The 26,269-nt window shown below is 42.3% G+C and overlaps 1 protein-coding gene across 2 annotated transcripts in view; it reads right to left on the reverse strand.

Moving 5' to 3' along the window:
* NALCN (sodium leak channel, non-selective) overlaps positions 1-26,269 on the reverse strand; it is a 300,944-nt gene that overhangs the window by 24,110 nt on the left and 250,565 nt on the right. For both annotated transcript variants that reach the window (XM_061435322.1, XM_061435321.1), the window contains 13 exons: positions 26,123-26,245; positions 23,185-23,241; positions 22,836-22,956; positions 22,617-22,748; positions 21,052-21,219; positions 19,219-19,323; positions 15,127-15,233; positions 7,094-7,214; positions 6,906-7,004; positions 2,729-2,822; positions 2,109-2,215; positions 1,829-1,903; positions 223-342 (listed from right to left, as the gene is read on the reverse strand). In XM_061435322.1, the coding sequence (XP_061291306.1) occupies positions 223-342; positions 1,829-1,903; positions 2,109-2,215; positions 2,729-2,822; positions 6,906-7,004; positions 7,094-7,214; positions 15,127-15,233; positions 19,219-19,323; positions 21,052-21,219; positions 22,617-22,748; positions 22,836-22,956; positions 23,185-23,241; positions 26,123-26,245 (1,429 nt within the window). The remainder of the gene's footprint in view (positions 1-222; positions 343-1,828; positions 1,904-2,108; positions 2,216-2,728; positions 2,823-6,905; positions 7,005-7,093; positions 7,215-15,126; positions 15,234-19,218; positions 19,324-21,051; positions 21,220-22,616; positions 22,749-22,835; positions 22,957-23,184; positions 23,242-26,122; positions 26,246-26,269) is intronic.

The raw sequence follows: 26,269 nt of genomic DNA on the forward strand, positions 1-26,269 counted from the left end.
ACTCTGAACCATCTGTCATGTAAATGAGTCTGAGTGACTCAGAGCCCACCTGGGCTTGGCACAGCCCCTGACACTGAAGGTAACAACTGTTTTGAGGACACCCAGTATCTTTCTGAGCACAGAAATCCCGTCCTAAAGCAAGGTCTGGACAGAAATGGGACTGGAAACAGGATTACCTGAACTGAAATTACCGACTAAAATGAACTTCAGTGATGTGCTTACCAGGAGGGCGAAGTGAAGGACCACCCAGACAACGCCCAGTGACGTCACCAGCAGATCGTACCTATTTCTCCTGCTTTGCCAGAAGCCAGCAGGAGACATTGCCATGATCTTCATCGTAACCTAGAGGAAAGCGATGAAGATGGTGAGCTGAGGCTGGGTGTTCACAGCACATATTTAGATGTCCTAACTTGAAGCACATTATATTTTAAAGGATGTAGAAACCAAAGAGAAGTCTTTATTACTGATGCGTTAATGGCTTCCCTGGTGACTCAGACGGTAAAGTGTCTGCCTACAATGCGGGAGACCTGGGTTTAATCCCTGGGTTGGGAAAATCCTCTAGAGAAGGAAATGGCAACCCACTCCAGTACTCTTGCCTGGAAAATCCCATGGACGGAGGAGCCTGGTGGACTACACTCTATGGGGTCGCAAAGAGTCGGACACGACTGAGCGACTTCACTTTCTTTCACTTTCTTTCTTTCTGGGTATATACGTGTGTGTGTTTATATATAAACAGGTTCCCCTGGTGGCTCAGTGGTAAAGTATCCACCTGCCAAGTTTTCATCCCTGAGTCAGGAAGATCCCCAGGAGAAGGAAGAGGCAACCCACTTCCGAATCCTTGTCTGGGAAATTCCATGGACAGAAGAGTCTGGCAGGCTACAGGGCATGGGGTTGCAAAGAGTTGGACACAACTTAGCAGTTAAATAACAACAACAAATATATATATAAATACACACTGCTGCTGCTGCCAAGTCGCTTAAGTCGTGTCCGACTCTGTGCGACCCCATAGACAGCAGCCCACCAGGCTCCCCCGTCCCTGGGATTCTCCAGGCAAGAACACTGGAGTGGGTTGCCATTTCCTTCTCCAATGCATGAGAGTGAAAAGTGAAAGTGAAGTCGTTCAGTCATGTCCGACTCTTAGTGACCCCATGGACCGCAGCCCACCAGGCTCCTCCAGCCATAGGATTTTCCAGGCAAGAGTACTGGAGTGGGTTGCCATTGCCTTCTCCAATAAATACACACATATATATGCAAATCTATATTCTCCACACTCTTTTCTCCTTCTTTTATGAAGAAGGACACTAGTTCTGACTAGTTAGACTAGTTCTGATAGCAGGACACTTTTCTTCCTCAAGTAAAAGGCCATAGATTTTGGGAAACATCAAGCGGTACAGGGTGAAAAAAAAATCTGCTTGCTTTTCAAAGAGGACTGCACTGGAAACTGATGTGATATGGGCCATATATTCAAATAATCTTGCCTGGGCCAACTCCCTTTGCCACCACATTGCAATTTGAGTCCCTGAATGATGTTGGTTCGTGCCGTTCACTATAAGTATTGGAACTCACCTAACTAGACAGGCTGCCGTTCAGATACAACAATCAACAGCAGTCAGCAATTTTTGTAGTTAGAAAAAAAATGGAAATATAAAGTGAAGTGTTTGTTCAAGCTAGAACAGCCTGAAAAGGAAATATTCTAAGAGCATGCCGTTCCCTTCCCTCTAACAGGACTTCAAAAGCCATGGAACACGTAGCAGAAAGGAAGTGCCCCTGAAGGAGGAGATTGTTGAGAAGGTGTGCTATGGACCCCGGCTCCAGCTGACCCATGTACCTCCAGAACAAAGATGAACGTGAAGACGACCGACATGGTGGCCAGAGGGACAGTCACCGGGTCCTCGACGTCCCACTGGAACAGAAACAGCATTCAGGTCTGTGTCTGCATCCATCAACACAGGAACACTCGCCCCTCCTCCTCCCATCTGAACACAATTGCGAATTTTAATTTTTTATAAATGCAGACTGTAACTGGACATGGCTGCCTGAAATGTTCTTGAACCCACCGATGAGTAAACAATTTCACTCCCAGGGTCTTTAGGGGTGTAATAAAGTACCTTGACGGACAGCAACACCGACTGAGCCAGGACCAGTAATGCGATTGTCCTCTTAAAAAATGGATGCTGGGTTATGTCGTACATCTTAGCTCTAAAACCATCATTATCTGAAACAGAAAGGTTTAGGCAAGGGCCTTTTAGACATAGGTCACATTTACATTCTTGCCTTTCATTTTTCTTTAATGCTCATCTTAAAACCCATTACATTTTTTTTTTCTCCTACAGTTCAATCGCTTGTAAAGTGTTTTTCAGGAATGGCTGGGTCTGAATATTTAAAAAGACGGTGCATGAAGCCGTCTGTATTGGAAGGAGAAGCGCATCATTCAATTTCTGTCAGTTTAATACATTTCACTCACGTGTTTAAAAGGCAAGCACAAATATATTTTATTTAAAAATTCATTTTTTCATTAAGGCTTATCCTGAGAGCACTGAAGCATGGCCTTTGGGTGGTTGATTTTAATAGCCTACGGAGAGATCTGTAGTTTGGAGCCTGTTTCTATGTTAACTTATGCAGAACCGCCTAGTGGCCTCGCGATTATTATTTTAATTGAAATCTTAGACTCCTGGGGAATCAGGAACACTAGTGCCCAACATGAATAAAATCAGAGCATCTTTGATACCCGGGCGAGGTGGCAGATGAAGAGGCTGTGCTATCTTCAGTCGACTCTTCAAATCTTCCCATCTTCTCTGATCTACAGTCAGCAGAGCCGTCCCCTTAATAAACAAAGGAAAGCAGAGAGAGACCCTTTGTCGTGTGTTCCATGCCAAGGACACTGCAAACGGGCTGCTGCTACTCACAGGATGGACGTGGGTTTAAGACAAAGACATTCTTCCAGTACCGCAGTGGCTGGATAAACATGGTCAGAATTCTCACACGTGTTCTTGAGAGGAATTCCAGAAGGAAGGGCCGTGGGATTAGAGAACATTCAGCAGCCTTCAGCTGGCATCTTTGAACATGTATGAGACTCAGGTTTGGGAAAAATCTAAAGAAGGTTTTCAATATGATTTTATTTCCAAAAAGGGGTACTTACTCTAACAGTGGTTAGTTCCCTTCCCTTTCGTTGGAGAAAATGCTGCAGCGACATGACAGCTTGTCAAAGCTTCTGCTTCTGGTTAAGGCTATTGTGTCTTTTGAGAAATCATTCTGATATATGCCATCGTGAGACTTTATTTTTAAGTGGTTTGAGGTCAGAGAATTTAGATCTTTAAGAAATTAACCTTGTGACAACCGATTAATGAGATCGGATATTGTTATGTAACAGAGCACTTTATTACAATGCACATGAATTTATTATGTCACATTTCATTACATTATATTATAAAGACAGAAGTATAATTTAAGAACCTCTGGAGGAGGGCATGGCAACCCACTCCAGTATTCTTGCCTAGAGAATCCCACGGAGAAAGGAGCCTGGCCGGCTGCAGTCTACAGGGGGGCAAAGAATTGGACACGACTGAAGCGACTGAGCGCTCATGCATAATTTAAGAAACTGGGAAAAACACCTTCCCGCTCCCATCGTGCCTTACCTGACACCAAGCTAACGGTCCCTGAGGGGCACCCTTCTCACTGCATCTTCAGACTTTTGACACTTACGTGTGCATACATAAAAATGTGTTTGTTTTGAATTTTAAAAATTATGTAATGGTATTCTACGTCTGGTAACTTATGTAGTTTTGTTTTTACCTTCATTGAACATTATGTTTTCCATACAACTAGATACTAGATCTGATTAGTTTATGTTAACCGCTCACATCATATCCCACTGTACACATCTGTCAGAAGTTATCACTTTAGGCTTACAGACTATAAACAATGCTGCCATGAAGACATGTGTACTGTTTCATGGGAAACGTCTTGTTCTGTGCTCAATCTCTAAGAGAGGAACTGCTGCGGTCTAGAAGTTTTCGTATTTCCACATTTACCAGAGATTTCCAAAAGAGCAATAATCAACAACATTGGTTTCAATCTACAAGTGTTCCCATTTCCTTATATTCTGGCCCGTACTTGACTTTATCAGATATTTTAATTTGGAAATTTGATGAGTGTGAAATGTATCTGATATAGCTTTAATATTAATGAGATGAAACATTTTAATATGTATAAATGGTGATTCCCATGTGTTCCTTTGAGAATTGCCTGTTCATATTCTTTGCTCATTTTTGTATTTGGATATTACTTTTGATGTTTTGTAGAAATTCTTAATATATCCTGGATACTAATCTTTGGCCAGGTATGTGAATTATAAATATTTTCTCAGCTTTATTTTTTAAAATTTTGCTTAATATGTCCTTCATCATTCAGAAACTTTTCCTTTTAATATAATCTGACTTGTAAATTTTTTTTTCTATATGGATTTCACTTTGTGGTTAATGTCAAGAACTCTACAACTATTCCAGGGTCAAAAGCAGATTCTCCATGGTTTAAAAATGGTTTAAATTTTGTTTTTCATAGTTGGGTCTTTCATTGATCTGGAATTCATTTTTGAGTATGCTGTAGGGCAGAAATCTCAGTTTCTGAGACCTAGACAGTCAGTCAGTTACCGCAGCATCACTATGGGTAGTCTTATCTTGGCCACTGACCTGTGCTACTTCTGTTCCATATACACATGGTCTCTCCTAGGGCTCTGTGTTCTATTCTGAAAGCCTAACTTTCATCCCTGTAACACTGACAACGCTATTTTACTTACATGGCTTGCTTTTCCACATTTTTGTTCACGCTTACCTCTGCCCGAGGCTTATCAATCTAATTTAGTGTAACAAACCAGCTTTTACCATTCTTGGGCTTTTCTATAAGTTACTTTGGGTTCAATACCATTAATTTCTGTTCATATGTTTGTTATTTTCTTCCTCTCATTTTCTTCTATCTCACTTTGTTACTCTGGTTATAATTTATTGATTTGTATATTTGGCACATTAATATTTGATATTTCTCTAATATGTACATGTAAGTACATTTCCATCTAATTACTGATTTATATATACCTTGTGAGTTTTTATGTTATTTTTATAAACAATTTATCTAAATGCTTTGAGATTTTCTATCACAAAAAACAATCTTTCCTAAAAGGTTCACATAATTGAGAAATTTACATCTCTAATGAACTGATCATGTTTTTAATGTCTGTTATACAGTTTCTTCCATTTTTCCCTTTTCCTAAGAGCCCATCTGAGCTGACATCCACTCTCTGTACTCTCAGGCCAAGAGGTTTCTTTCTTTCTTCCTTCCAAACATCAATATAGCCAAGACCTCTGGTTATTCTGCTTACTTCAGCCATTCCTCTAAGTTCAAGGGCTGCAATTAATTATGCACCTGCCTTCACTTACTGGATATTTTATGTTGTTTCATTTATGTAACTGAATCGAACCGAATTCATCTGCAATCAGATCTACTTGCTCAGAGGGCCTGGGAAGGTGTTCTGGGCAAGCAGTCCCTAATCTCTGTCAACTGACTCATTAACTTCAGCCTGGGTTTTGGAATTCTCAGTGTCTGCTCCCTGGCATGGCTCAAAGGCATCTAAAAAGATCCATTGTCCTCTTCCCATGTGATATCAAATGGAACACACGGTAGGGCTTAAAGAAACTCACTTATGAATGTGGGAACGTAAAACAGGGGGCTGGGCCAAATGATCTCTATTTTTCTCTCTCTCTAAATTCCATGTTTCCATGAGCTGGAGTATCATTGGAGGCCAGAGAGGAGATTTTCAAGTGGTACCCTTTGAAAGGCGGAACGAAATGACATCCTCATTAGGCAGACATCAAAGGTGGCAATTGGCTGAGTCGCTGGTACCACACACGTGGAGAGCCTGGGGGGACGTGAGTGAGACAGTCCACGTGCAGTGATGCAAACCAAAGGGCCCTGAAGTGAAGGCATGCAAACCGGTCCCAGCTATGAGTGATGAGGAACGGCCTGGTTCGAGGCAGGTAAGTCTAGCTTTAATTCAATGCAGAGCAACAGGCGACATTTTCACACCCTTGAACGACCTGTCAATAATGGGCTGACATGTAATGGGCCCCACTGCTGAACCCTGGCCCCATCGTCTACTCTTTCCAAACCCCTACACAATGGTTTCACCCCTCTAGTCTGCATTTTAGAGTTGTGAGACTCGAGACATGCCCGTGGAAAACCTCAGTGATTCCAGAGGAAGATCCACCCTAATCGAACAGAGGACATCGCAGCCACGTCCAGAAGAACGACAGGCAACGTTTCTCCCAAACTCTTTTTGCCAGGAAACTACACTTGCTATTTTCCCTTTGTGAGCTCTTGTACTGCTCATTAGAGCTGCTAGAAACTCAGCATGCATCCCGAACTCATAAAGGATGCAAAGTTTTCTGTGAAATCAGACAAATCTTCCTTTTATCCTAGGAATTAGGATTTCAAAACTTCTACTGCAAGTCCCCACCCACACCCATCAAAATTCTGAGTTCACCTACAGACTCACCAAGAAGCATCCAATTTACATTTTGTGAAAGTAATATAACCTGCAATCAGTGCTTTGGTTTCAGCTATTGTATTTTAATAACTCGCCTCGCAGCCTTTCAATTCGGACAATAGGAGATGAGCTTTCTCAGTCCCAGGGAAATTAATGACACCCTTACCAAAAGAGAAGATTTAGCAAGAGAATCCTGCTCTTCAATACTGTGCCTGAAAGGCAGCAATGAGGTAGCTTGTAAAATAGTTATGGAGATTATTTACACCAGTCACATCACAGTTTAAGGCGACTTCATGCCGGGTACGAAAAACAAAGTGAGCTGCTAGGAAAGAATAAACCCTGCAGAATTCAAACCAAGAATTCTTACCTTGTTTTCATTGAAATTAGCAATAACCACTCCAACAAAAAGGGTCAGTCCAATCATGCAACCCAGGAATACAAAAACATGAATATAGATTCCATGCATCTGTATAAACGAAAAAAAAAATACGGTTATCCATCAAAGCCAACGAAAGCAGCTGTGGTCTCGTTCAAAGGATTCCAGTGCGTGCTTACCGGCCCCACACGATGAATAATAACGTCCCTCACTTCCACCCAGCCTTTCAAGGACAGAACTTCAAACAATGCCAGCATTGCATTGCCCACGTTGTCAAAGTTAAAGTTCCGAGGATTTGCCCTGTGGGTCAGAAAGAGGAATGTTCCCGTGATAGTCTGCAGAGAAGCACCCTGAGGCAGTATCTATAACTCTCTCTACTCTTGGGTGCAAAGTGTACCTGGCATTTGGAAGGGAGGATAGGTGATGTTCGATTACTAACTCATTAACAATGCACCAGCATGTTAGAATTTATTATGCACTTAATTGTTAGGTAATGGGGAGGTGTTCTCAACCCAAAAGGACAAAACACTCTGTGACTACAAGCTCCAGAGGGTCTGCAATGTTTTGGGCTAGTCCTGATTATACTGGGGACTGGTTAGAATTTGTGCAGGAAAGCCTTACAAAGGGGCGCTGGAGTCTGGATGTGAATTTTGGAATAGTTTTACATTAGAAAACCTTTCTAAAGGCATAGATTACAAATTCTGCTGTTAGTACAGAAAGTGTAAAATGAGTTGAATTTGGCCACTTGATTTTATTCTTTGTCATCACGGGAGCAGCAAGCTGTGACCTAGTGGTGCTTTGGGGGTCCTGGGGGTGGTATCGAGCCTGTGGACTTTATCTCTCATTAACTCCGAGAGACTCAACGGACACTACTTATAGACCCCAGTGTTGTTTATACCCGCAGTTAACGTCTGATTTCTAAAACTATTTGGCCCCTCTATTCTGGGTGTGTGTGTGGGGCGGGCAGTTCTGGGCAATGTCTCATTTCCTGTTTTTCTGACACATTTATACTTTTCTCACTAATATCTCTACTACACTGCATCTCCGCCCTCCCCCCACCCCCATTCATTATAGGTCTTAGCCAACAGTTTCATTAACAGAAGAAAATTTTAGTGTTTTTTTTCCCTTTTCTGAGGTTATTTTAAATAATTAAAATATTTAGACAACTACATGCTGGAAAATCCTGACTACCATCACATTTCCTGGATTTGATGAATTGAGCTCAGGATGACTGAATTGAGTATACCTACTGAAGCCTAGCTAGACTATATTTTGATAATTTTTCTTTTTTGCTAGCACATTTATCAAAAGTTAACCTTCATAGGAGGCCAACACTCTTGGGGGAATCTGGTTTAGTATTTTTCTACCAGAGACAGTCATGAGATATACTTTTATAAGTTTATTTTTTTAATGCTAAATATGTGGGAATCCAAAAAGAAAACATAAAGCTAAAAATGATTTGTTTTTAAAGGTTTAGAGCTGATTGCTATATCAGCTTTTTTTCTATGTAATAAAAAAAAAAAAGCCCCACTCGGAAATACACATTTTGGGATTCTGATTTGTACTTTTTAAGTATGAAAGTACAGGCATATTCTCTTAGATTTTTCCAACACTCTTTTCTTTTGGCGTTTTAATTTTTATAGCAGACAGGAGCAGTAAGGATTCTACAGATGCCAGAATTTTCTTGAATAAGGATTTGGAAAAAAAAACACACAACAAAATGAGTCAGCTCTCAGATCTGATGTCAAACTTTCTTACCCATCCATTTTCTTTATGTAAGAAGTGCTTTCTAAGCTGAATTTGTAGCAACCCAAGCTACTTTTATATTCTAAATCTTTTAGAAGTTAGAATATATTAAAATATACTTTTAGGCTAAAACAAGAAAAATAAAATGGAAGATCATAGATTTAAATCACTGGAAGACTAAATAACATTTAAAAAGTCCCAGTTTCAATCATATAAGCTATCTGTTTATGCTGTGTTCCTGATACTAAAAGTGGAAAGTTTGAGACCTCACCAGCAGAGGACTTCAACAAATCCCAAGCACAATCCATTATTGTCAGTTTTTCTGTGGTCCTTTTGTTTTCTTTTCTGGTTAATTTCTAAAAGCTTATAATCCCCTGATGCTGGGAAAGATTGAGGGCAAGAGGAGAAGTCAACAGAGGATGAGATGGTTGGATGGCATCATGGACTTAACAGACATGAGTTTGAGCAAACTCCAGGAGATAGTGAAGGACAGGGAAGCCTGGCGTGCTGCAGTCCCCGGGGTTACAAGGAATCCGACACGACTTAGCGACTGAACAACAGCAAAATCTTGTCCATCCAATTCAGGAAATGAAGAATCAGTTCTGACTCACAATCTGGTCAGTTTTGTACCCCCTGGTGACAAATGCTCCAAGGATCCCAGGTCATGATAAGGAGAGCTGTTCTCCCCTGGGAACATGGAGATGCCTTGGAGGAGAGGAATTTAGCCTCTGCCCTGGGATGTGAAGATGCTGCGAATGGTGCTGTCCAGAATGGTACCTGGTTATCTGACACATCTCTGCCTTTTACTCTAAAGACATGCGAAACTTGTACTTCTTGGAATGCAGACTTCCGTTTTTGCCTTGCTCTTTGGTAACAGCCCTTTGAATTCACTCAGCCAGCAACCGTCTAACCTCTGCCTCGCTCCTCCCTCCCACCTGCCCGTGGCTCCTCCCCCTTCCACCCGCCTAATTCCTATCCACTCTTCAGGAGTGAACTGAGTGTCTTCTCTTTTCGGTCCTTCTCCTTGGTCCAGTCATAATCTGAGTTAGGTACTTCTCCTGCTACTGCACCCTTCGCCTCTCCTTACCTTAGAATCCAAGGCTGATACACCAGCCTTTTATTATCTTTAGCCTGATAATCAGTTTCTTTAAAACTGAAAACTTAAGCCTCGGGACCTCCCTGGTGGTCCCGTGGTTAAGAATCCGCCTGCCTGTGGGGGGACACGGGTTCGATCTCTGATCCGGGAAGATCCCACACGCTGCGGTGTAACTGAGACCCTGCGCCACAACTACGGAACCCACGTGCCTAGAGCCGGTGCTCTGCAACGGGAAGTCCATGCAGCGCAACTCGAGAAAGCGCCCGCGCGGCAAGGAAGACCCAGCACAGCCAGAAAGAACTGATTAAACAATGAAAAAAACAAACAAGAAACTTAAGCCTCAAGGCCCCTCCTTGGCCAAGGCCCCTTCTAAGATTCAGGAAGGGCCAGGGAATTGAGTGTGCATACTCAAACGTTTCTGTTAAATTTAACAAAGCAACGCCGTTTTACACTCTTTTTCTTAGAAAGTGAAAGTGAAGTCGCTCAGTCGTGTCCGACTCTTAGCGATCTCATGGACTGCAGCCCATCAGGCTCCTCCGTCCATGGGATTTTCCAGGCAAGAGTACTGGAGTGGGTTGCCATTGCCTTCTCCGAGAGCATACCCAAATTGTTGGAGGCTTAGACTCCACAGACATCTGATCTTTTTCTCCTAGAATATATCACCGTGTGATCTGAAATTGCCTAGAGGTAAACTTCTGGTGAACTTCGGGTGAATTTAGGCGCTTATTTATGCAGCATTAAAACCTCAGCATATTGTATTAAACCATTTTGATTTTATTTCCTGTTCTCCACTAGACTTCAAGGTTTTAAGGGTCTGAGATCATAGCTTGTCCCCAGTGACAGCGTAATACCTGGAGAAGAGTAAACAGTAAATATATTTATTGCAAAACTGAGCACTTTGTTGACTTCTCTTTCATGCATTTCATTTTCCTAAGTCCCAGATCTCTGCTTAAAACAAAATATACAATATTTATAATATATATGTTTAATCCTTTTTACCAAGGTAATTTTTATCTCATCAAGTCTAAGTGATTCAGAAGAAGATGAATGTATTCATCTGAAGAGAGAATGCAGAAACCAGACTGTCTCCTGAATTAGCTATGCATATTTATATCCTAATTATAATTATCAAAACATTCCTCTAGCCCAATTCTGAGATATGTTATTTTCTTAATCATAAATTAGTCAATATAAAATTACAAAAATGTCAGCTGCTAACTCTTGATGAGATTATTAGAGAAAGAAAATATGTGAAAACTTTAACGGTTACAAGTTGACATTTATTTGATGAAAGATTTATATTTCGCTAAAACTCACCCAAGTTATTATATTCTGAACAAATGGGAAATAACTATTGTGATAATGTCAAGAGATGTCTCTCTGTTTATGCTTTTAAAATGCCATTGAACTTGAAGTCCTTAATAGTAACTTGCAGTCCTTAATAGTAACTTGCATGCTGCTGCTGCTGCTGCTGCTAAGTCGCTTCAGTCGTGTTCGCCTCTGTGCGACCCCATAGACAGCAGCCCACCAGACTCCCCCGTCCCTGGGATTCCCCAGGCAAGAACGCTGGAGTGGGTTGCCATTTCCTTCTCCAATGCATGAAAGTGAAAAGGGAAAGTGAAGTCTCTCAGTTGTGTCTGACTCTTAGCGACCCCATGGACTGCAGCCTACCAGGCTCCTCCGCCCATGGGATTTTCCAGGCAAGAGTACTGGAGCGGGGTGCCGTTGCCTTCTCCATAAAACATTATATTTCAATTAGCTGATTTTAAAATCATAGAGAGCTGGTTTTATGGAACAGGGTGAACACCATAGGGTACTACCAGAAATGGCTTACTCTCCTCCCAACACTATCTTCCAGTGTATTCTATTCCTTTCCTGACATCTTACATGCATGCTTGTTAAGTCACTTCAGTCATGTCTGACTCTGAGACCCCATGGACTGTAGCCCATCAGGCTCGTCTGTCTGTGGGACTTTCCAGGGAAGAATACTGGAGTGGGTTGCCATTTCCTACTCCACTCTCTTGCAGTGGAGCAGGGGCTCTAGGGCACCCGGGCTTCCCTGGTTGCAGCGTGTGGGCTCAGCAGTGTGACGCACAGGCACACGGCCCTGTGCAGCAGGCTTCCACCAAGAAGGCTCAGGTCAGGTGGCCCTCCTGTAGGGATGACATGGACCTCCACAAACACCAGACTACCTTGTCCTGCCAGCTGGCGAGAAGCAGCTTGCCCACAATAGCCTCTCTTCTTGCCATGCCAATCTCTGATAGCAGCTGGTCCTCCTGGGAGTGCTCACTTAACCTGGGTGGGGAGCACCCACCACCTTTCCCCATGGTGATGGGAGCTGAAGCCACAGCACTCTCTGCTCTTGACTTCATTCACTACCATAACATCATCTTTGAGTGCAGTGGTTTCCTTTACAGAAGCTGGGGGATGGACGTGGATAATGTTTTAGTAAGTTCTCCTGGGATTGAGCTAGTTGGTCTTTTTTAAAATGTCAGAATATTTTATCTTCTAGTGACCTCAGCCTTGAGACTTTAGCCAAAATTCCAAAACAGCAGGGGAAAAAACAAAAACAAAAACTGATGTTCTGATATAAATAAATTATTTAAGGTATAATAATGAGATTTCATCTCACAACAAAATAAACGTTTTGTGCTTCTTTAATTTTTTATGGTAATGTAAATTAGACGGCTTTTCCAGTTAACACTGGGATAAAGATATTCCCATGTGCTATATACTTCTCTACCCATGCTCAAACCTTATATCCGAAATTAATCTCTTTTCCCATAGTTCTTTGGTATTAGAAAAAAACAATATAAATTGTATTGAATTGTTTATGAAGGTGAAGTTCATGTTATAGGAATGCCAAAGCAGGTAATGATGAGTCCTAAGGGTATAACTGGGTGAAACGCTATTCCTTTGAAAGGGTTTTGACATTTAGTAGAGAACATCGATTGGACAAAACAGAGCAGTTGCTGTGGTTCACTCATTATTCTAAGAGGTAAAAATGAAATAAAGAGAAAACAGATAAGGATTTAAAAGGACAAATGAAGTTGACAGAGCCCTCAGTGTATCAGTGAAGCAGACTGAGAGATTCCATTCATAGTTGTTAGGAAAACGGATGAGAACAAAGGTACCAGGCACTTCCGGCTTTGATGTAAATGCTTTGAAAACTTATTTTCAAAAAAAAAATTTTTTTTAGAGAGATACAATCGTGTTACTGATTATTCCCTTCCAGGGTTTCAATAACAAAATCCTTCAAAGGAAATGGGTTTTTAAAATTGAACTAGCTTTATGATTCAGGCTTCTCTACAACTGTTATGAGAACATCATATGAGGACATCTTCCTTAAAGATATGAAGTCAGGATGAGCTTAGTTTTGATTTGATTAACATTATTAAAATTTTAAAAATTGGTTTAATTAACAATTAATATCTGAACAAGTTTGATAGAAAATCTTTTTTCTTTGAAGCCTCACTAATTTTTAAAATTTTTTAAATTTATTTTTATAGAAGTAAAGTTGCTTTACAATTGTGTTAGTTTCAGGTGTACAGCAAAGTGACTTCTATATATATAGCATATATATTCTCTATATTTTACATATAATTCTATATAAAATATTTCATATATATTCTTTATATAATTCTCTCTATAATATATTCTATATGTAATTCTCTCTATATAGAATATATGTATTCTTTTTCAGATTTTTTTCTATTATAGCTATTATAAGATATTGACTATAGTTCCCGGTGTTCTACAGCACGTCCTTGTTATTTATCTATTTTATATACAGTAGTGTGTATCTGTTCATTCCAAACTTCTAATTTATCCTTCCCTCCCTTTTCGCCTTTGGTAACCATAAGCTGGTTTTCTATGCCTGTGAGTTTATTCCTGGTTTGTAAATAAGTTCATTTGTATCATTCATTTAGATTCTACAGTTAAGGGATAGTACATGTTCCTTGTCTTTCTCTGACTTATTTCGCTTAGGACAATAATCTCTAGGTCCATCCACGTTGCTGCAGATGGCACTATTTCCTTCTTTTCTGTAAGTCTCACTGATTTTTAAAGTGTGAATTCAGACACACACTTTAAGCTATTGGAAAGATTTTGCAGTGATTTCATTAGTTTCCTGAAGCGATCTGGGACTTAAGTGTATTACTTGCTCTCTTACTTACTTTATTGCAGTTTTGCATCCTACTGTAATCCAGTGCTTTGCCTTGCATTACTTTTAAGAAACTCTTTAGTTTCATGCCATATTATGCTGCTTTAAAACCTTATACTAGAGATACCTACATATAACATGGATAGACCAAGAAGGCATTCTGCTAAGTAAACGTATCAGACAGAGAAAGACAAATACTGCATACTAGCACTTATATGTCGGAGGAGGCAATGGCACCCCACTCCAGTACTCTTGCCTGGGAAATCCCATGGATGCAGAAGCCTGGTAGGCTGCAGTCCATGGGGTCGCTAAGAGTCGGACACAACTGAGCGACTTCACTTTCACTTTTCACTTTCATGCATTGGAGAAGGAAATGGCAACCCACTCCAGTGTTCTTGCCTGGAGAATCCCAGGGACAGGGGAGCCTGGTGGGCTGCCGTCTATGGGGTCGCACAGAGTCGGACACGACTGATGCGACTTAGCAGCAGCAGCAGCAGCAGCATCGCGTATATGTGGACTCCAAAGGAGCAAAACGAAACCACTGACCCCCAGCGAAAGTCATAGAAAAAAGGGATCAGACTCATGACTACCAGAGGCAGGGATGGCTGGGCGGGGCAGGGAGTGGAGGAAGGTGGGCAGAGGTACAAACTTCCTGTTTTAAGGAAAATAAATCCTAGGGCTGTAATGTACAATACGGGGACTATAGTTAACACCGCCGTATGATACACAGGGAAGCTGATAAGAGACTAGATCCTGAGTTCTCACCACAAAGAGAATTGTTTTTTTCTTTCTACTGGGTCTATATGAGATGAAAAGTGAAAGTGAAAGTTGCTCAGTCGTGTCCGACCCTGTTCGACCCCATGGACTATACAGTCCATGGACTTCTCCAGACCAGAATACTGGAGTGGGTAGCCTTTCCCTTCTACAGGGGGTCTTCCCAACCCAGGCATCAAACCCAGGTCTCCCCTATTGCAGGTGGATTCTTTACCAGCTGAGCCACATGGGAAGCCCATAAGAGATGATGGCTGTTAATTAAACCTACTGTGGTAATCGTTTTACAATACGTGTAAATCAAACCATCATACTGTATGCCTTAAGCTTATATAGTGACATGTGGCAATTATTTCTCAATAAAACTGGCGGGGGGGCTGGAAACCCTGATGCTGACAAATATAGCATTTTTCAGGATATTTTTCTGATATGCTTACCAAACACGGGGCACCCAAAATCCAGGTTTTTTCTCTCCAGGTCTTAATTTTAAATTTAAGTTCTTGGACACACTCACATTAATTCTGAATATTCCATTACAATCTTCCTAAAACAGGGGAAAAAAAAAAAAGGATGAAGAGAGGAATCTGGTTAGAAAATGAATTCAGAAAAGATAAAAGATCAGCAACACTTAAAAAAAATTTTTTTTTATTATTTTATTTTTTAACTTTACAATATTGTATTGGTTTTGCCATATATCAAAATGAATCCGCCACAGGTATACATGTATTCCCCATCCTGAACCCTCTGCCCTCCTCCCTCCCCATACCATCCCTCTGGGTTGTCCCAGTGCACCAGCCCCAAGCATCCAGTACACTTTTTATACAGAACAACAGAGGTCTTCTATCTAACAACACAGATGCGCACAGCGACTCAGCTAGTAGTGATAAAGACTTCAGAGATAAGCAGGTGAAAGTTGATGCTAAGACTGTTTAGTAAGTGGCCAATATTAACAAGTGAACTGACATTCTTCCAAGGAGAGATACACATAGCCAACGAGCACATGAAAGACGCTCTGCAGCATCAGTCATGAAAGTGAAAGCTGCTCAGTCGTGTCTGACTCTTTGCAACCCCATGGACTATATAGTCCGTGGAAGTTTCCAGGCCAGAATACTGGAGTGGGTAGCCTTTTCCTTCTCCAGGCAATCTTCCCAACCCAGGGGCTGAACCAGGGTCTCCTGCATTGCAGGTGGATTCTTTACCATCTGAGCTATGAGGGAAGCCCCCATTAGTCATGAGGGAAATTGAAATCAAAACCACAATGGAAAACCATTTCCTACTCACAAAGAAGGCTGTAATCAGGAAGTCAAACAATGACAGGCTTTGATGAGGACGTGCAGGAATTCTAATCCTTATACTACAGTTCTCAAACCCTGCTGGTGGATGGGAACTGGTGAAGCCACTTTGCAAACTAGTGTGGCAGGTCCTTTAAATGATTAAACTGAGAGCTACCGTATGAACCAGAAACTCTTCTCCTAGATATCTACCCAAGAGAAATGAAACATATATCCACATGCAAAGTTGTACACGAGTGTTTATAGCATTATCATCATAAATAGCATTCTTTATAGTTGCCCAATGGTGGAAACAATTCACGTGTCCATCACTGAACAAATACATAAACACATGGGGTATAGCCACACAGTGGAATATAACTCAGCCATAACAATGATGCAGTACTGATAGATGCTACACGATGGATGAACCCTGAAGACATGATGCCAAGTGGAAGAACCCAGCCATCAAACATCACATGTTACATGATTCCAGCTGGAAACACGGCATCAACAGCACAAGCGTCATGACCTTTAAATGCGAGTTTATGATCCAGATGTTGGGGGTATGTAGTTCCCTCTTTCCCTTGAGTTTGTCTCTTCTTTTATAAAAGTGAACGGAAGATCCAAGGCAGAACTTGGATATCCCCTTCAACCACTGGCTCACTTGACCTTGGCGTCTTATGTGAGGACGAGAAAAGAACTCGTTCTGTTACAAAGACCCAGATTGTGTCTCGCTACACCAATTTCTTTTCAATTGTTCTGCTCGCTCTCAAAGGCCTTTGTAAAGGCTAAGTTTTCTTAGACTTTCCTTATGAGCTTTCCACAGAGGCCTCTTTGTTCTGGGAAAAAGGTTACATGCCTCGTGGTATCTGTGTGTCTGTCCGTCCACCGTGTTTCCTTGACCCCTACACAAGTCACCACCTTTTGGGCTGAGGCTCTCAGGCCATTATTACTCTATTGAGTCATCCAAGATTTCTACAAGATTCATCCTGAAAGTAGTTATTATCTTTCTGGCCTCTATTCAGGGTGGACCTAAAATAACCCTGCCTTCCTTACATGAGCTCGTGGACTAATGCATCAGCTCATTATTACTGCCTTCATTTAGCCTGTTTGGTACACCATGACCTTTTTACCATGTTTCTTTTAGGTCTTCTCAAGTTTATCAAAGTTCCCGGAACCTCTGGGGAGTGGACTTAAAGGAAGCAGCAACCTTGTGGAACAACTTAAGGTCTGCCTGACCTAAGCCTGTCTCTTCTGCTATGCCTCTTCCTGAAAATCTCATGTTAACATGACTGATAACGTATCTGGACAAAGATGTTACCTTTATCTTATAATGATTTGAGAGCTATTAAGCTTTATGATTGTTGTTCAGCTGCTGTTCAGTTGTGTCTGAACTCTTTGCAACCCCATGGACTGCATCAAGCCAGGCTTCCCTGTCCTGCACTATCTCCCAGAGTTTGCTCAAACTCATGTCCATTGAGTCGGTGATGCCATCCAACCACCTCATCCTCTGTTGCCCCCTTCTCCTCCTGCCCTCAATTCTTCCCAGAATCAGGGTCTTTTTCAATAAGTCATCTCTTCAAAACAGGTGGCCAATGTATTGGAGCTTCAGCATCAGTCCTTCCAATGAATATTCAGGGTTGATTTCCTTTAGGATTGACTGGCTTGATCTTCTTGCTGTCCAAGGGACTCTAAGAGTCTTCTCCAACACGACAGTTTGAAGGCATCAATTCAGTGCTCAGCCTTGTTTATTGTCCAGCTCTCACATTCGTACATGACTACTGGAAAAACCGTAGCTTTGACCATATGGACCTTTGTCGGCAAAGTGATATCTCTGCTTTTTAAGATGCTGTTTAGGTTTGTCATAACTTTTCTTCCAAGGAGCAAGTGTCTTTTAATTTCATGGCTGAGAGTTAGTAAACTTTATAATCAGAAGTCTCAAAATGTAACAGTGGTTACAGTAATATAAAATCTATGTTAGATAGCCATATTTGCTGGAAATATGGAAATAAGTAGTACAGTCAGCTCTGGTAGCACGTTTTAATGGACTTAAGGCATTATTTTACCTGGATGGAAGAGGAAATACTCTTGCTAGTTTATACATAAGCAGAACTGGGTTCACTCCATTAACCTACTTGTAATAGCTGGCAGGATTCTAAGAGAATGGGACAGAGGGCTGTGCAGCAGAGATTGGCTAATTATTAACCAAACTCTACCCTCTTGTCTACAGAATACACCACTCAACTACACACCATAGGTTCCCTTCAGCCCAGGGAGGGTACACCTTTTCCAGTGGGACATGGGGAGCAGGGAAGTCAGAGGTGCTACTCCCAGGCTCAGCCCATTGTCCTCCAAGAGATGGTTTTCTGTTCCTAACTGCCAGCTACACAGAGATGTCTTTGAAGACGGCAAAGGGTGGGGACACAGGACAGAAGAAACGTGAGACCTCGCATCGTCATTCGGAGGGCAGCTGTCTGAATTATTCAACATGCAACACATTCATTTCATTACGTTCAGCTACTGACGTACGGGGGCTGTTCCAGCTTTCTCTCAGAACATCGGCCAAGGAAAGAGAAAGAAATGAATAGAGGGAATTCCCTGGCAGTCAATTTCAACAAAATTGAAATTGAACTGCTGGCAGTCCAGCGGTTAAGACCACGTGGTCCCATTGCTAGGGGCCCGGGTTCAATCCCTGGTTGGTGAACTAGGGCTCCACAAGCCTTGTGGCATGGACAAAAAAGAAAAGAGTAGAATCAGAGCATTCGAGTTTGGGTCTTAGTTGTTTTCATGGGGGAGACTGTGGGAAGTAAAGAGATAATGCGGGGTCCTGACTTCCTAATGGAGGAATGTAGAATGGATAAGTCATAAGAAGGCGCCTGGAAGTCAAACTTTGCCTTTTATATTGGGGGGAGGGTGCTGTTTGCTAATATGAATGTCAGGTCACTGCAGAGGCAGGATTCAGTTAGGGAAGAACTGAAGGAAAGTTTTCACATGGAATCTGGGGTGTCTACACCGAAGACGTCAATAGTGGCTGGACTCTGGAATAGGTGAGGAGAGTAGAATTGAGGAGGACGCATCTGAGATGCGTTTTCATCTTATAAACCTTCACCCGCTGGAAGAGACACACCTCTGCAAAGGGAGTCCACGGAAAGAGTATCCCTAGAATTCTGTTCTCATGGGAGCCTCTGTACATGGTTACCCAGGGATGGTAAACGTCCCGGATTTTCATCCCCAAAGACAGAAAGGACATCTTACCCTTCTAATAATGTTGGGATCATTGCATTTGGCCAGTTTTCCAGCAAAAAGCTGAACTCCAAAACTTGCAAAAACTAGCATTAAGGTCAGCAAGAGAATGGAGACCTGGAAGAAATGGGTGAGATAGCAAATCTCTTAGTAATACATTTATAATAGGTTTGGTTTGAGCACTGATATGAACAGGACTTTTCAGAAAACATGGGACAATATTCACAGTCTTTGGATATTATCTTTTAATGCCTCCCCCACAGGTCATTCAATTAACCTGACTGTAAGGTTAAAAAGAGGAAATTAAACAGGTTTGGCATTTTTAGGATAAAAACACACGACTTTCACATAAGAAAACAGGCTAAGGTATTTTTGATATGAGTTGGACCTGTCTGATTTTGAAATCAACACGTTGCTTTATTTTATTGAATGGAACAAAGGAAAAACGGTGAAATGATTCTGTTTCCCCCATTCCCAAAAAATGGATTCATATGTCTGCTAGCAGGGCCTAAGTAAGAGGGACTGTGGCTTCGCTTTCTTGGGGGCCCCAGAGCTGAGGCCGTGCGAAGGCCCCGCACACAGAGGGTGTGAGATCACACATTCCTGAACAGCAAATCTGGTGGGTGGCTGCCGCGCCCTCTGCTGGATGACTGTTTTGGTCTCAGCAGAGAAAGATGCAAACAGGCTGAACACACCACTCATCTGTGCTGGCCGAATCATCTAAACAGATCTCTTAGAGACACCAAAATTACACAGAGCCGTTCTCTGCATCAAGACTCAGACAGACCATTTGCTAAACCCTATCAGGGTTGAAAGATGCACGCACGTTTGCTGTCAGGAAAATTCACTGTGCTTCTGTTTTCCCTCAGTTCCAGCTGTGGGAAAAGCCTCTGTGTTATGGTTGTAGTGCAAACAAAACAAAATTGAATTTTAAACACAGCTTTTGAAAAAATGTTAGCATCTATGAATGTCTGCCTGTAGGAACATAATAGCCTGTCTTTAAAATACCTTAGAATCAACCCCAGCTACAGCTGTTCTCTCACTACAGGTGTGTCTCTAGCAAGCAAGATACAAAACAAGCTTATATAAGTCAATTCATGTTTTCCATGCACACGCAGAACTCAACTTTAATGAAAAGAATCCTGTGTTCCCTCCCCTATAAGGCAAAGCTTCTTCTTTAACAGACTGTGAGCAAAGAGGCTCTTCCTCATCTGCGGTTCTACTCTTAAAAGACCCTAAATCAATTATTTGCTCAATTAAGAATTATATTTTCTTCTCAATCATATTTCTGAGTATTCATAACTGTGTATTGAGGTTACTTAAAGTAAGGCACACCTGTGTGTTACAGTTTTGAAGAGTTGTTTTATGTTAACACTCCAAAGATCAAGGTGAAATTTTGTGCTATATGAGTGTGGGGACACAGAAAATGAGATTATGAGCCCAGACCTGTGAACTCCTATTATCACTTGTGAAGTTGATAGTGTTGAATTTTCTTCTTAATTTCCAGATTTAGCAACTAAAACCCAGCATAGAATTTAGGCTCAAGAGTTAGGAGTGGAAGTGTCAACAGTACTAGCTCTTCGGATTCTCCTTCCATTGCACTTTCCAGAGGGCTTCCCTTTAATTTACTATAAATGTTGGATGAATTAAATACACTAATAAGCCAGAGGCATCCAGGTGTCAAGTCTTTGAATATGTGTTGTGTTTTTCTAGTACCTTTATAATCCTCTTGGAGTAAACAAAACGGTAGACTGAACCTTGATGAGCAAGACTCACTTCATTCTTTCATTTGCTACAGTAAGAGCTAGACCATGTGACCAGAAGCAAAGGGTGACTGTAACATACCAGAAAAATTTCCTTAAAGCCGCTGAAAAGTTCTCGAACAACTTTCCTCATCTGAGGCACCAGCTTGAATATGCGCAGTGGTCGCAGGCAGCGGAGAACCAGTAAGAGCTGAGCTCCAGACTCCGCAGGCACGTTTTGGGGCATCCAACAAAGAAATATCAAGCTCACCTGGAGGGAAAAAAATAACCTCCCGAATTTATGCAATTTATCCTCTACTATCTACTTTTACTGTGAGCTAACTGGCCACAAGTTTCCTTTAGCAGAGATTTCATGTGTCATGTAGGACAAGTGTTCACTGGACGTATTAAGATATGTAACTCAGCTCTATGGACTCGATCCAGACCTGTGAGCAGCCCCCAAAGAAGTCGTCAGGTGTCTGCAGGAATGAAATAGGGGTCCCCACACCCACGGTGTGGGGACATAGGTACATCCTGCCCCCATCTTTCAACATATACACTGGAGGTTCTATAGACATCAGCAGGATAGAAATTCCTTTGATCAAGGATACTAAACCTCACACTTGACTGAATACTTGCTGCTGCTGCTGCTAAGTCGCTTCAGTCGTGTCCGACACTGTGAGACCCCATGGACTGCAGCCCACCAGGCTTCTTTGTCCTTGGGATTCTCCAGGCAAGAACACTGGAGTGGGTTGCCATTTCCTTCTCCAATGCATGAAAGTGGAAAGTGAAAGTGAAGTCGCTCAGTCGTGTCTGACTCTTAGTGACTCCATGGACTGCAGCCTACCAGGCTCCTCCATCCATGGGATTTTCCGGGCAACAGTACTGGAGTGGGGTGCCATTGCCTTCTCCGACTGAATACTTACTATTTTGTTAATGATCTAAACGTGCTACATGCTAACAGTCATAATTTTGTTTGTTGTGTTGGAAAAGGCATTGATTTCATGCCTTCTTGGACAAACAGAAAGAGAAATTTCTTAGAGTCCTCTACTGTGGTTTTCCCATTTAGTTTTTTTGGGAGGTGGCTCCACTGCACGGCATGTGGGATCTTAGTTCCTTGACCAGGGATGGAACCCATGCCCCCTGGAGTGGAAGTGCTGAGTCTTAAGCAACTGGACTGCCAGGAAATTCCACCCCCCACTTCATTTAGTTTAAACAGACAGTTGAATGGTTACGTTCTTTGGCCTGGTATTTTATTTTATTCCTGGTGTTGGAATTGGAAGAGTGGTCCAACCATACTCTATTTATTTTCAGTGATAAGCGACTCACTGATCAATTATATGATGTAGTTATTTTTTAGTACAGGTGCCATAAGAATTGTGGCATGCAAACTAGATTTGATATCTTAGACATCATTAATGCATGTCTTTTGTACACATGAATGTAGTTGATGTATCTGAACCATATCCATGAATATTTTTAATGCTTTTTATTTAGATTTTTACATGCAAGCCATTTATCTGCCTATAATAGACTGTGACTCTACTTAAGAACTCAGTTATGGCAGCTGAACCTCTGTGACTCACGTATCTCACTCTTGTACCAAGAAATGCAGGCAATTTGACAAAATCATTCCATTTTGTATTTAGGAACTAACAGAAGACTTACAAGATATATAAATATGTCCATTACGCCACCAAAGTCCCTGATGACAGCGGTCGGAGTGAAAAATAGGCCATCTGCCATAATCTTCAGATTAAGCTCAATGCTCATGAATATCACAAACACATACTCGGCAATCTGAAATGGTCAGAAGGCAGTCTGGTCACCACGAATGCAAAAATCACAGGTCAGCGTTTCTCTGCTGAGCTGATAGGGCAGCAGTACCTGCAAAGTAGGTGTGTGCATCACTCTTCGAAAGGGGGATTCGAACATCATGGAGATGCAGGAGCAGATGGTTACGATGATCATGACCCAGTCCAGGTAAGTCACCAAGCCCAGTAAGTCACTGCCGAAGACCAAACAAAAGTGAGAAATGCAAATCCTCTGAGAAAAGTTGCTAAAAGTCATAGATGATGCTTCTGTGAGTCTAGAAACGTTGACTGGCATTTTAAAAATGAATGTCCAACTGTCTATTTCATATCATGATATAGAAACAAAATAAAAAAAATTTTAAATGTTTATGCAGTTAGTGGAACTTCAAATGTGCATGGAAAACAGAGTTTGTAATGCTTACTAAAGTTGGTGGTACTTTGTATTTTTCACAGCTCCTGTGACCGGATCTGTTTTAGATCTGTAAGAGAGAACAAACACAGAAATTCTGCCAATAGCATGCATGTTACATCTTGGCTTGTAGTATGCATAAACATCCCAGCTACCTAAACTCTCTTTCAAATCCTCTACAAAATGTCTCTTACATATATGTTAACTGTATGTGACTTTGGAAGGCAGAGAATACTAGATGGAAGAAAATCAGAAGTTTCAGTGGATGGTTTGCTGTTCAGTCACTAAGTTGTGTCCGACTCTTTGCAACTTCATGGACGGCAGCACACCAGGCTTCCCTGTCTTTCACCATTTCCTGGAGTTTGCTCAAACTCATGTCCATGGAGTTGGTGATGCTATCCAACCAGCTCATCCTCTGTTGATCCTTCTCCTTTTGCCTTCAGTCTTTCCCAGCATCAGGGTCTTTTCCAGTGAGTCAGCTTTTCACATCAGGTGGCCAAAGTATTGGCCAGGAACAATCCTTCCAATGAATATACAGGGTTGATTTCCTTTAGGATTGACTGGCTTGATTTCCTTGCTGTCCAAGGGATTCTCAAGAATTTTCTCTAGCACCACGGTTCCAAAGCATCAAATCTTCAGTGTTCAGCATCAAAGATGCTTTATGGTCAAATCTTCTTTATGGTCCAACTCAAGTTTAAGCTTTTCAGAATGCTTGATTTTAGGATTCATGATTCCACTCAACAATGTCTGACTAGGATATTACAAAATCAAATTTTGACCTCCATTTAAAAGTATGCAAACTCTTTGCCTTAGCAGATCAAGGATGTTCCTCATAATTATTTAATTAACTAGAAGTAGATTAATTAAGTAGAACTCTTCACTCTGTATTTCACTGTGATCTTGCTGAGTAATTTATGTAGAGTTTCTTGGGGGTGTGATTTATACCTTTGACTTCCAGGAAGCCCATGAGCAGTCTTCGGTGAAACTCCTCATCCTCTGTGTGTGTTTCCAGTTACAGTAAAATCTTTCTGGGGCCACTGGAGGTGCGTTGCTGACATAAGAGAATTAGAGCACAGGATACAAAGTGGAGAATCCCCAATTAGATGTAAACATGGAAGCAACCAATGGGATAATTCCAGATGAAAAGCCCACTTTAGGAACAGATCAAATCAACCCTACACTGTCAGTGTCTTTCTACTTAGTGAAAACTCAGAGTTTTCAATCATTACTAAGGTGCTTTTAACGGTGAAGGTCTTTCTAGAATAGCAGGAAGAACATAGATTGGCAGTCAGAGAGGGTCATGCCATAGCTAATGTTCCTGGGCAAAGCCCTCAGCTACATGCCCTCCTGTGCTGGGAGGGGGCACAAATGGGCCCCAGTGGCTCCTGAGGTCTCCTCCAGCTCTGAGGGGCTTAGTTTCCTGTTGCTGTCGTTCAGTCACTCAGTCATGTCCGACTCTTGTGCCTCCATGGACTGCAGCCCGCCAGGCTTCTCTGTCCACGGGATTCTCCAGGTGAGAATACTGGAGTGGATTGTCATGCCCTCCTCCAGGAGATCTTCCCAACCCAGGGATCGAACCCAGATCTCCTGCACTGCAGGTGATTCTTTAGCACTGAGCCACCAGGGAAGCCCTTCATGAGTCTCCTAGGGCCGCTGGGACAAAGCACCGCAGGCTGAGTGGCTTAGACAGCAGAAACTTCTCCCAGTTCTGGAGGCGCACACCTAGGTTGAAGGTACTGGAGGGTCGGTTCCTTCGGAGGCTTTGAGGGAGGAATCTGCTCCAGCCTCTCTCCTTGGCCTGAAGACGGCTGTCCCCTCCCTGTGTCTTCACATTGCCCCTCCTCTACAGCAATCTGTGTCCCGATTTCCTCATCTTATAAGGATGCCAGTCTTATTGGATTAGGGCCACCTGAATGACTTCATTTTAATCTAATTACCTCTGTAAAGTCCTTCTCTCCAAGTAAGGTCACATTCTGAGGGCTTCAACATTTGAATTTCTTCGGACGAGGGTGACACGATTTAGTCCAATATGCTACTAATAATGGCATCAGGGAAGGTCCAGCTACTGAATGGAAAGTTTGCACATGTTCTTGCACTTCCCTGGTGGTCCAGGGGTTAAGACTTCACCTTCCAATGCAGGGGGTGCAGGTTCCATCCCTGGTCGAGAAGTCAAGATCCCATGTGCCTCATGCTCAAAACACCAAAGCATAAAACAGAAGTAATGTTGTAACAAGTTCAAAAAAGACTTTTAAAAGATCTGCATTAAAAACATTAAAAAAATTTTTAACACTTTTTCCAGGATTCATAATGTCCTCTGGATGTTTACTTCAATTACACATGACAAGAGTCTCACTTCCTCCATCGGCTGCTTGCTGAACTTGGCTCGGCTTGTCCCAAATGCACTGTCCCGTGGGCTGACCACCCTGATAGCCTCTCACACGACTTCTTCCACAAAGGGAGGTCCAGGGACCCTGGCCAGCGGGTTTTCTCGTAACAGTCGGTAATGGAAGCCCTAGTCAGCTTGATCTCTATTTTGTCGTGCATAGAATCTCTATTATTCTAGAATGAAGGTGTTTTGACCACAAAGAAACAAGTCTAAAAGAAGACACGGGCAGTGACCTTCGCTATGGCATTCCGTCTCCCCTTGTTTGAGTGCTTCCAAAGTAAAATATGGAGCTAACCAGCGGGATACAAACATGTTGGGTGTCCCTGGAACAAGTGACAGTGGCTGTGAAGCGCTTCGTGACCGTGCGTGTTGTATAATGTTGACTACGTGCAGCCATCACCGGTCGGCCGCCCAGCCCGGAGGAGCAGCGTGATTAATTAGCCCGCAGTCTGTCTGGTGACCCCATTAGGATGACACGATCCTTCTTCCTGAGATGACAACTCCCCCCCACACTGCTGTTTGCCTGACTCGGGGCCAAACCCCTGGCTGCCACGGAGTCACTCACGCGTTGAAGCGAGCCCGGACCACCACGCGGCAGAAGTTCCTGAACCTGTGCTCTCGCCCCACGATGAACAGGGGCTTGTCGAAGTAGGGGTGGTTCTCTCTGAGCTCCTCTTCCTGCACCTTCCTGTTCAGGCAAACGCACAGTTTG

This window comes from Bos javanicus, chromosome 12, assembly GCF_032452875.1.
Source record: "Bos javanicus breed banteng chromosome 12, ARS-OSU_banteng_1.0, whole genome shotgun sequence".
NCBI lineage: Eukaryota > Metazoa > Chordata > Mammalia > Artiodactyla > Bovidae > Bos > Bos javanicus.